Raw genomic sequence first — 11,666 nt, forward strand, 5'->3', positions numbered from 1 at the left:
CATCATTCCCCTTGCTCACAGCTGTGGCCGTGGCGGACCAGCCACTTCAGTTCCTTCTCCATGCTTTGACAGGCCTTGGACCCTTTGGCTGTGGCCTTCCCAAGGCAGCCTTGGGCGGACCTCGGTCTTGGAGCGCTTTGCTTTGTTGAGACAGGGTCTTGCTGTCGGTCGGGCCGGGGAGGCAGGATCAGGACAGAACCTCATGATCCTGCTACTTCAGCTTCCAGAATGGCCAGGACGGCAGCTGCGCGCCACACGCCTGGCCTTCTCAGGCAGTTCTAATGAAACGGGGCCATCCAGAGCGTACACACCAGGGGACACTGCCCTGGGCAAGGACACCCCTGCCGCCTGACACTGAAGGCCTGCAGGGAGCTGGCGCGACGGAGCCAGGGTGGCAACTTGGCTCCAGTGGGGAGGCAGAGCCCAGGCACGGTGCTGTGGCAGCCTGGAGTGGAGTCTGGTCCGGAGCCGCAGGATTTCCTGTGGGAACAATGGGGGGACAGCCAAGCCTCTCAAGGCCGAGCACCTGCAGGAGCAGCCAGGAGCCAGCAGGCGGGGGTCTACGAGGCCCCAGGAGGGTCAAGATCAGCTCCATGAGTGCAGGTTTGGGTGGGAACCCGCCTGCAGCCCATGAACCGAGTCCTCATCTGGGTCACAGAGGCAACACCCTCTGGCCTTCGGAGGGCAGGAGTATCCACGTGTGTGTAAGGGTGTCTCCAGGACAGTGGCCAGCATGGACGAGAGTCCCAGTACCGGGGACTGGACAGAGCACAGGGTGGTGAAGAGTCTGAGGAACAAACAGGGGCAGAGGTCGAGCCTGGGTCCCAAGTGCTCACAGCCCAGACAGAACGGAAGCTGCGCACGGTGCAAACCCCGGTTTTATTGGTCTGACTGTTCACAGTGCAGCCCCTGCTGAGACCAGGGGCCCCGACAGTGCGGATGGGGCGCCTGCAGCCCTGGCTCCTGCAGGCAGTGCTGTCCTCTGCCCCGTGCCTGGGAGGGAAGGATGGGGAGGAGGGCGGCTCTCTGGGGGACAGAGTGGCTACTACGGGGGTGGGGGGTTCAGTGTGGGGCCCAGGGTCTGTTCTTCACAGCAGGAGGTAGAAGGGACCACATAAAGTTCTTTATTACAGACCTACAAAAAATGAGAGAATTATATATTACTCTCACTTGTTTGGCTTCTTGTTTTCACTTTTTTCTTTTACAAAACAGCAGCAGAAAGAAAAATGCAGGCGAGATGAGACAGGATGGGGTACAGTCAGAAGGGACCCAGGTGACAGGGACCCAGCTGCTGCTGCCTGGACAGTCCTCTGCAGGCTGGCCCCGGGGTGTCTAGCATCTCGGGAGAGCAGCAGCCGGCCCTGGAGGGGGCAGAGAGGAGGGGCTGGGTGGGAAGGCGACGTCCCCAGAGGGCGGCAGCCCCGCTCCTGATGGCCACCCTGGCGGTGGGCCGGGTGGGAAGCACTGGTGGCTCCACGGCTGGAGGCTGGTCTCCAAAGCAGGGCCGCGGGGAGACACAGGGGCGGGGCGGGAGGGGCGCGGGCCAGGCTCCCTCCCAGGACGGCCGTCCAGGCGGCGAGGGCGCGCAGGACGCTTCCCTGCTCGTCAGCCGATCAGCTTCTTGAGGAAGGCCTCCAGCTGGTCCTCATCTTTGATGCCGACGAACTTGTCCACCACGTCCCCATTCTTGATGGCCAGCACAGTAGGCACAGCTGACACCTGGATGGAGGGGACAAGGGAACCCAAGTCACCTGGAGGTGACTTCTCGAAGACACTCCCAAGCCTTTGAGGAGGCTGGGGCTGACTAGGGCCATGTCTGCCCAAAGGAGAGTGGCCTTCCCTGGTGAGGGAACGCAGGCCCGGAGGCCCGCCGGCTGGAGAGGCTTCCTCCCCACAGGCTCCTGGCAGTCCCCTTCCTCCCCAACCACACAGCTGACTCACTGGCCCAGCGGCTTGGCTGGATGGCAGGAGATGAAAATAGCCGGCGCAGCTGCAGGCCGGGCAGGGCAGGGCCGGGCCAGGCTGGGAGGAGCTGGGCAGCCGGCACAGGGCCGCTGGTGCTCACTAGCTGGGTCACGCCACCCTGCTGTGCCTCAAAGTCCTTCTCCATAACCCGGGCACGATGCGGGTGTGCGACAGGTGGGACCCACACACAAAGCTGGTGGCTGGGGCTCTGGCCCTGGGCTGACTGAACCGGCTCCCTGACCCCCAGTGGATGGCCCTGCTGTCACCTGACAACCCCAAGGGGACTCAGCCACGCTCCTGCAGAGTGCAGGAAGGCTACATGACATGCTGCAAGGCCTGGCACACAGCAGGCACACAACCAGGTGGCCACAGAGGCGTGTCAGAGGCGCCTGCCTCAGGGCCCCAAGTGCCACCGCGGCCCAACGCTGGGAAGGGTGCACAGGGTTTGGAAAGCCACGGCTCCTACTGGACCACGCGGGGTGGGGGCGGGGGCTGGCAGCGGGACACTGGCTGTGGCCCCTTGGGACCGGCAGGTAACAGGAGCAGGTAAAGCCAACCCCTCACTGGTACCGCTTGTGCCCCGCTGCCTGGGCACCCTGCCTGGCACTCGTGGGCATTAGAGAAAACTGTGTAAACAGAACAAGATAAGCACAGACTTCCCCCACACACGAGTCAACCACGGAGTAACAAGAGCTATGGACACAGACCTACCAGGTCTTCACGTGGCCTGAGCGCTGTCCGGGCCCAAGTCACCAGGAGGCCAGGCCTGCCAGTCGCTCGGCTCTCCGCGCTCACTTTACATGGCAGGCCCCACACCCACTCCTAAAGAGCACTTAGGGGACAAACAGCAGGTAAGATGACAGTTCCTGTGACTGAGGCAGTGGCAAGCTGACACTTCTCAAAGGGCACGTGCTACCATGGGCACCGGCCTCCCTGCACCTCCTGTCCCTGCAGATTTTGGCCCTGGTGATGGCATTAAGAGCCAAATGTCCAGAGCGCAGCTCAGCCGGCCAGGTCCAGGTGAGCATGCTCCGGACACACCACGGGTGCTCTGCGCCCCCTGGTGGCCTGCAGAGGAGCTGGGGTGCCTTGAGGGGCAACCCAACTGCGGCTCAGAGCTGCAACACTGGCTTTCAACTTCGCACTTGGTGGCCACCATCCTGTCCCCTCCCTTTAATGAAAATATATCCTTTGTGCCTTTGTTGAAGATATGGCCTTGGCTGGGGATGTGGCTCAGTTGCAGGCACTTGCCTAGTACGTGTGGGCCCTGCGTTCCAGGGTTCTACCCACAGCACTGAAGAGACAGAAAGAAAGGGTGGGACTTAAGCCCAGAGGCGGCCGTCCTGGGAAAGTCCCGTCACGGCCCCGCTGGCCTGCGCCGTCAGGTGGACTGCACCCAGGTGGGCATCACCTAAGGCCCAGCCCCTGCCGACAAGGCGGTCTCTGAAGCTGAAGCTCAACATTCACACACACTGGCAGCGGGCTTTCCAGGACACCCCGGGGCCCTGGGCTGTAACAGGAGGACATGGCCTTGTTGCTCCCAGGGAACACTGCCAGTGCTGGACGCAGACAGGGCCGTGTGCTCCCTTCTGGAACGGAGACAGAGACGGAGCAAGGGCCTGACCCGCCTCTCCACTGCAGCAGGGCCAAGGGAGCTGAGGGGCTGGAGAGAGCCGAGCGGGGCACGCTGCGTCTCCTCAGGCTCCATGAAGCTACCTGGAGCTATCCTTAAGATCTGGGAGCAGAGTGTCATGCATGTGGAGGGTCCCCTGCCACGGTGTCTGGCCCGCCTGCAGGGCCACTGGGCTCAAAGTCCATCAGGTCTTCCCTGATTCACTCCAACTCATCCATCTGGTAACTTCACTAAGGACATATCAAAGGGTTGGCCTAGGGCTATGGGTCCTTGGATGCTGACTAACTAACTGCAGAACTAACAAAAAGAAAATATCCCTGTCACTTGCAGGGATGCGGGGCACCTCCATTACCAGTTTATACATTTCTGCCTCGAGGTAGGGTCATTCGTGTGTGTGTGTGTGTGTGTGTGTGTGTGTTTGTGTGTGTGTGTTTGTTGCTGAGGATGGAACCCACAGCCTCACACACGCCAGGCAAGTGTTCTACTGCTGAACGACACATCAGCCCTAAGCAGGGTCTTTTTAGAGACGAGAAGACAGAGGCTGGAAGGTTGAGTGACTGCCCTGAGAAGACACAGCAAGTGAAGTGGTAGAGCTGGCATCTGAAACAAGACTTGTTTGACTCTGTCGTCCAGAACATCAAGCTATGCTCTGCTTCTGCCAAAGAGCAAAGAACCAGAGACAAATACGGAGTCCCAGCAGGGTGAAGACTGCATGAAGCAGCGTTAAAAGATTCTGTGCTTCAAATAAGAAATGCCAAATGTTTTATAAAAGCTCTTTGAGACAAGAGACATCCCCCCCTTTTTCCTTTGTTACTAAGGATTGAGAATGAACTTAGACACTCAACCACTGAGCCACATCCCCAGCCCTATTTTGTAATTTATTTAGAGACAGGGTCTCTCTGAGTTGTTTAGGGCCTCACTGTTGCCAAGGCTGGTTTTGAACTCGCGTTCCTCCTACCTCAGCCTCCCGAGCCACTGGGATCACGTGTGTGCCACCACGCCCAGCTAGTTATGATCTATAAAAGGCAAAATCTGCGATTCCTACATGACTTTTCTTAGAAAAAGTGTTATTGAAAAAGCAAATCCAACTATATTACATTCTGGAAAAGGCAACACTGTGGAGACAGCAGGAAGACCTGTGGCTGCCAGGGGCTGGGGCGGAGGGACGAGCATGTGGAGCACAGGTTTTTAAGGCAATGAAAACAACCTGCATGATACCATGATGTAGATACATTTGTCCACATTTACAGAGTGACCTACACCAGGAGGGAACCCTAAGGAACATCGGGACTTGGTGATCATGACCTGGGAGGGTGGTGCAGCACTATGGTGGGGGACTCTGAGGGAAGGAGGCTGTGTCGGGGGAAGGGAATCTGTTTAATTTTGCTCTGAACCTACAACTGCTCTAAAAAAACTACACACATACACACAGGCACGTATATGATTTTATATATATATAGGTATATATATCCCCCACTGAAACTGGGGCCTGAACCCAGGGTCTCACACACTCTGGGCAAATGCTCTACCCCTGGGCCACACTCCAGCGCCCAGGATCATTCACAGCAGTCTTTCCAAAAAATTCATCCAACATTTGGAAAAGGACTTGAGGCCCGGAGGAAGCTGCCCCAGGGGTACTACGGTGCTCTAAGTGGAAACCTGTTCCTTTCGCTCTCTTTAGAAAGAACAGGTGTGAGGGAAGGAAGGGGTGGGAGGGGGTCAGGAAGAATTCTTTTGGTGCTCCCTAAGTCCTACAGTGACGCAAGTCCAGGGCTTGGCAAGACAGCAGGTGACGCAGGCCTGGTACCTTGATGTCTTTCTGTGTGCCCAGTACACCGCTTGGACAGAGGGAAAGGGAGACAAGGTTCCACCGCAGGAAACCCCTCATCCTCCAGGCCTGACTACAGGACATTAGTACCTGTCCCCATATCAGGTCTCCTGGAACCAGGTCAGGGTGGTGCTAGCAATTACCACCTGTGGGCCCACTGTTGGCAGGAGTGGGCTCTCCTCTGCACATGTACCAGTTCCCACCATCCCTGGTGCATGGCTGGCCCTCAGGTGTCCACTGAAGACACAGCTGAGGCTAAGCTGCGGTGGCTGGCAGTGCCAGGAGGAAGCCTGATGTCTCAGTCCCGCCTACAGCTCTGTGGGAGACCCCAGAGCCCCAGCCCTGAGATGAACCAGAAGGTCACAATCTCACAATCTCACTCCTACAGCCGCTGTGGCCCCGGGGACAGGGAGGACAAGTGGGGGAGAGCCAGGGGTGTCCAAGTCAGACAAAGGCCCATCTGAACGAGCAATTAAAGCTTTAAGAAACAGGCACTCGCCGCCCCTAAGGCCTTATAAGCAGCTCTCCGCTATCAGGTGCCAAGGTCAGCCCTGCATGCGCCAGCTGTGGTTGCCACCAGGGCTTCTGGTAGGGCAGCCTTGCCTCCCTCCTCACCAGCCAGGGACAGCATGCTGGTTCTGGCCCTGTCCCACCCCTCCGTGTGCTGGCGTGGGGCACTGAGGAGGACGAGCACCTCTGCTTTGGTGGTCCCGCGGGAGCTAAGCCTGGGCTTCAGGACTCTGGGAAGAGGCCCCTTGGGCAGCCTCAGAGGAGGAAGGAGGGAGGGGCGAGGCTCACTCTGGCCAGAGTGTGTGTTTCAAGAAAAGCAGGAATGTGGATATTCGTGTGAACGCCTCTGAATTTAAATATCAGCAACTGGTTTCCTATTTCTTTAGAACACTTCAGGGGCCAGACCAAAGGTGTTTGTGAGCTAGAGCTGGCCCGAGGTTGCCGGTGTGACCTTGCCTCTGTAACAGGCTGTCAGCAGCAGGCTGTCCAAAGACCAACCCCCACCCCCCAATTTGGTTTGCTTCCCCAGCTGCCTGTCCTCCCACTCCCTGCGTGACACTTCACTGTGGCCACTCGGCCATAGAGAATCTCTCCCTTTCTCCAGCCATGGTGGTCTCCAAGGCCCAGGGACGCCCTACCTCCTGGGCATCCCTAATCTATACACAGGGCCCTTTGTGTTGGACATCTGCTCCGCCTGGGGGCTCTTCCAGACCTTCACGCTTCACTCCTCACTCCCTCTGGTCTCCGCTCAGCCTCCGCTTCTCAGCAAGGCCTTCCGCAGCCCACTCTTTTAAAAAGGAAACCCTCTCAACCCACGCTCAGCACCCACCCTGCTCCTGATTTCTTTTCTCCACACACCATTACAGATTGAGTATCCCTTATCAGAAATCCTCAGGGTCAGAAATGTTTCCGATTTCAGATTGTTGGGGGTATTAGAATATTTACAGACTTTACCAGCTGAGTGTCCCTAATCCAAACATCCTAAATCTGAAATGCTCCAAAATCCAAAACTTTTGGAGCAGACATACAACTGAACCTGTACCTAAACCAGGTCAGTGAACTCTGGCCCGCAGGCCAGTGCTGTCTGGTTTTGTAAACAGTCTCTTGGAACATGGTCATACCTGACTACTTACTGCTACAGGGGCAACTCAGTGGCTGAGTAGAGACCACTGCCCTGCAAAGCCTCAAATGCCTACCACCCGGTTCTTTAGAGAAATGGGTTGATTTAAAACACTAGAATTGGGGTTGGGGTGGTGGCTCAGTGGTAGAGTGCTTGCCTAGCATGTGTGAGGCACTGGGTTCAATTCTCAACACCGCACTTAATAAATGAGTAAAATTAAGGTCTATTAACACGTAAAAAAATGAAAACAAAACAAAACCCACTAGAAAGGAGGCTCCACGAGAGCAGGAGTCTGCTACCTTCACTCAGGACCATGTCTTCTGCACCAAGTAACAGAACCTGGCGTCCGAGGCTCTCTCAGTCGATATCTGTGTGAAGGAGCCCGCGGGCCTGACCGCCTCATGGCCTGCGCTGCTGTCTCCCCGCCCTCCTCTGCAGCCTGCATGCTGCTGCTCAGAGGCTCTCACATGAAGCGCTCCCTGCCTGCTCCTCCCCCAGGAACCGTGTCCCGTCCCTCCCCCTCTCGGCACTTCTCCCCGACACTGACATGATCTACTTGTTCTCTCCCAACAGACCAAGAGCTACAGGGAACAAGGACCCCTCCATCTGTGCCAGAATCACACCTGCCTGGCACATGGAGGGCGCACAAGACTGGCTGTGAACACGGAAGGACAGACGGAGCCCCACACTGGCTGCCTGGCAGCAACCCCACCAACCCGTACCTCATACTCGATGGCGAGGTCTGTGTGGTCATCGATGTCTACCTTGGCCATCACCACCTTCCCGCGCTGCTTGGCCACCATCTTTTCTAACCGTGGCCCCAGGATCTTGCAGGGGCCACACCACCTTGGAAAGCAAGAAAGGAAATTCACAAAGTGTTGCAAATTTTAAAAAAGGAAAAAGAAAGGACCCGCCCATTTGGTTACGAGAATGTTCCACTCCATCTGCTAGTTCCCCAGAACTCTTCCTTGGCCCACATGGACCCTGCAGACTTAGAACTGAAGGAGGGAACCAGTGACTATGAGTATGTACAGAATCAGTCACTGGGCTGGCACCGTCTCAGCTTAGTCCCTAAGAGAAACCAGTCTCCAAAGAAATTGAGACCCATGTCAGTTAAGGAACCTGCAGATGACAGCTAGTGAGAAGCACGGCCAGGATTAAACCCAAGGATGTGTTCAAAGTGTTTCCTTCATCCCCAAGTTACCCTCTGGTCTCTCAGCACCCCCACGTCAACTGCCGTAACTCCCCTGATCACATCGTACAGGTGATGCCCTGTTTGTGGGGGTTGGGAAGAGGAGGAGCTCTTACGGGACAGATGCTGTGCTGTCATGTCTAGGTATATGGCACCAAGGACAAGACCTGGCACTGAATGTATACATTTGTACCCCTCTTCCTTGTTGAAGACAGGAGAATTATCACTGATCATTCATTTCAGAAACCCTCTTACTAGGCCAGGAGGTAAGAAGAACTCCACAGGCCCCACTGATGATAACTAATTTACTCTTAGTCTTTAAAACTCTTCCCATTCAGAGACTTTAATCAATAAAGTCACAAAATCTAAAGACCCAGTCTGCAAGAACTTATCTCCGATTACAAGAAAAGAAAGACAAGGATAGCAAATGGCTGGTTGCCCAAGGTGACATGGTGAATCAGAACCAGAGAAAAAGCAAAAGAATCTGTCAGACAGGCCCAGAAAACCTCCCAAGGTCAGACTCAACAGCACTGCTCCTCTCAGGATTCTTTTTTCTTTTTTGGTACCAGGGACTGAACCCAGGGGTGCTTTCTGATTGAGCCACATCCTCAGTTCTCTTTTTATTTTGAGACAGGGTCTCGTCAAGTTGCTTAGGGCCTCACTGAGTTGCTGAGGCTGGCTTTGAATTTGTGAGCCTCTTGCCTCGGTCTCCTGGGCTGCTGGGATTACAGGCGAACGCCACCAAACACCACCACACCCAGCCCCTCCCAGGATTCTGAGGGGTCTGACTTTTTAATTTAGCTAGGATCTAGCCAGGTCCCAATGATCTGGAAATGAAAGTCAGGTTAAAAATCAGGCCATAGCCATTTATATCTCTCTAAAACACACTCCAACAGCACTGAAAAGAAACTCCTCCTGAATGCTAGAGCACTGCTATGGTGGCACTGATAATTTTTTGTCTGTCCTTCCCACAGTTTTAGTGGTGAGATGTCAAAGTGAAGTCAACTTATCTGTAGGGCCAAGCACTGGTATACAATGAAAGCCAGGTGACACTATGTTCATATTTTTCTGACTCTGGTCTCAGCTGAAGATGATCTGAGCTTTTCAGGCAGTGGACACAGAATTTAACTGTTTCCCAGCACTAATCACCTTTAAAGACCGTTTACTACTCTGTCTCCTATCAGACTGGGCACTGTGTAAGAGCAAGGACTGTGTACCAGTGTTTACAATGAGTCTACATATAAGAAGCCTTGAACATGGTCCTGGGACATAGCAGGCACTCAATAAATGCTTGAACAGGTAAGACCCTGGTCTTGCACTGACCCCCCCTTGTACTCACTGTGCATGGAAATCCACAACCACTGGTGTCTCACTGTTAACAACTCGGTCTTGAAAGTCAGGTCCATCCTGAACGTTAAAGGTTGTTGAACAGACTCTGGTGGTATATATTGTCCGGGTCGGGTTGGGTGTTACTGTCAGGCTACCAGAACAGCACTTTGGGGTCTGCAGGGCCTTGGAGGTGAGGGGTGCCCACCGACCCTGAGGGAGCTTCCTGGAGATGATGGAGGCCAGGAACCTCCTCAGGAGAAGTCGCTGAGCCATCTGTAAGGGAAAAAGGCAGAAAGATTTGGGGCACACAACAGGAAGTCAACATACTAAGAAACAAAGGGATTAGGGAGTACTAGCGGGTTTAGGAAGACATGGAGCTGGATGCAAAATTAAAGAAAATGTGTACGATTTCTGGGGTAGAAATGAGTGAGGAATGAGAATCGAAAGGCAGGAAGCAAATCAGGACAGGAAAACTGAACTGACAACCAAAAAGAAATCAAGGTTTAGGTGAAATTATAACAGAAGGATGAGAGGAAGGAACTACATATGCAGAGCACCTGCTGAGGGTCAAGTGCATCACATACTTACTGGTTCTCCCAGATAACGCTGAGGAAGTTGCTACTTGTACTTGACAAGCCCCAAATAACTATTAGATGACAGTCAACGTCGGAACCCAAAGATGTCCCTAAAGTTCTTACTCTACCGCTTGCTCTTTTAAAAAAGTATTCTGATGGGAGATTAAGGGAAAAAATGGAAGTGTCGAAGGACTGGCAAAGAAACTCAAATATTCAAAGGAGGAACTAGGAAACACAGGTGCAGGAGTGCACAGGGAACCAAAAGAGAAGGAACGCGCGTGGAGGGAACCCAAAAGAAGGGACTCGGTGTGGAGGGAACCTGGGAACTCGGACGCCGCCAGGGAACTCGGCAGTCCGGTGGACCATGTCTCCCCGCCCGGGACCTCCGCCCGCTCGCCGCCAGCCTGCGCAGGAGCGCGCCCGCGACTGCCTCCGGCGCGACACCACCTCGAGCCACCCCCAAGGGCTTCCTACCTCCCGGTAGCTCGAGCGGAGGGATGCACAGCCCTGGCCCTCCCCGCCCGTCAAGGGCACGCCTGTCGTCACTTCCTCAGGGGAGGGCCTTTCTAGCGTCACTTCCGGGAACAGACAACCTGGACGGCGTCTCTCCGCAACTTGGGGGATGGCGAAAGAGGGGGCGGAGCTTCAATTAGGAACCGGAAGAGGCGGGCGGATCGGGAGGGGGACCGGAAGAAGAAGTGGAGGGAGGCGGGGCCGGAGAGGGAGTGTACATAAAAGAGAAAAGGGCGGGAGAAAGGCGTGGTTCCGAAGTTTCTAGGTGTATTATGTCTACTGGCGCCGTTCCCAGCGGCTGCTAGAAGTGCTAGAAAGTTCGTTTCTCACCATTTAGCAAACGAGGAACCAAGCTCCTCAAAGATGTGCCTCTAAAGGCAAAAGACTCTCTACCTGGAGAGGCCACCCTGTGGCCCTTAGATCAGCCACAACTGTATATGACCTCATGTTTCTGGGCAAGTCACTCTGCCCGTGGTCTTCAGTTTCTTATTATGTGATATGGGGAGCTGGACTTGACTACTTCCAGTTCCTTCAAGCTTTTCTTTGGAGCTGTTGGGGAACAGAGCCCTGGTCAGGGCCTGCCTTTGATGCTCCAGGTAAAATGCGGTGACCTGTGAACCTGCTTGGGCCAAGGGCCTTCCTTTTACATCCATTGCCACTGTCACGAGCAGCTGAGGTCTAGGCACCTCTGTGCCCCAGGCTGGGTATCATGGCTGCTTCTCGATTTCTCTGCAGCTTGTGCTTTGTATTCCAGCCATTTATTGCCTCTTACCGTTCCACAAATACCTTGATGCCTATTTCCTTTTCCAGCCTTTGCTTAATTTGAAATGCTTTTTTCTCTTGCATTTGGTAGAAACCCCTCTCATCATCTCTGGACAGCATTCCTTCCTTCTCTCTCCTGAGTTTGTAATTCTTCATAACATTGTGTCGTCTGTCTCTTCCACAAGATTCTGTGCTTCCTGAGAGTAGGAATTTGTTCATTTCCATATGGCCAGTGCCAA

The 11,666-nt window shown here is 54.8% G+C and overlaps 1 protein-coding gene across 2 annotated transcripts; it reads right to left on the reverse strand.

Annotated features, from left to right (window-relative positions):
• Positions 1-1,108: 1,108 nt before the first annotated feature.
• Positions 1,109-10,752, reverse strand: Txn2 (thioredoxin 2). 2 transcript variants are annotated; one of them, XM_047551784.1, is made up of 4 exons: positions 10,627-10,752; positions 9,588-9,850; positions 7,779-7,902; positions 1,109-1,719 (listed from the first exon to the last, which is right to left on the reverse strand). In XM_047551784.1, exons 2-4 carry the CDS (start codon positions 9,848-9,850, stop codon positions 1,606-1,608), a joined length of 501 nt encoding a protein of 166 aa, XP_047407740.1. In that variant the 5' UTR covers positions 10,627-10,752; the 3' UTR covers positions 1,109-1,605. The 2 variants fall into 2 exon arrangements, with proteins under 2 accessions (XP_047407740.1, XP_047407741.1); XM_047551785.1 differs by lacking the exon at positions 10,627-10,752 and adding an exon at positions 10,166-10,586.
• Positions 10,753-11,666: the final 914 nt, after the last annotated feature.

The sequence above is a fragment of the Sciurus carolinensis genome, chromosome 4 (assembly GCF_902686445.1).
Source record: "Sciurus carolinensis chromosome 4, mSciCar1.2, whole genome shotgun sequence".
Taxonomy (NCBI): Eukaryota; Metazoa; Chordata; class Mammalia; order Rodentia; family Sciuridae; genus Sciurus; species Sciurus carolinensis.

Coding starts and splice junctions, on each gene's coding strand:
- Txn2 (XM_047551784.1), bottom strand. CDS start 9,850: ATGGCTCAGCGACTTCTCCTGAGGAGGTTCCTGGCCTCCATCATCTCC. Junction 7,903..9,587: donor GTTGTGGATTTCCATGCACA/GTGAGTACAAGG, acceptor TTGCTTTCCAAG/GTGGTGTGGCCCCTGCAAGA. Junction 1,720..7,778: donor ACCTCGCCATCGAGTATGAG/GTACGGGTTGGT, acceptor CCCTCCATCCAG/GTGTCAGCTGTGCCTACTGT.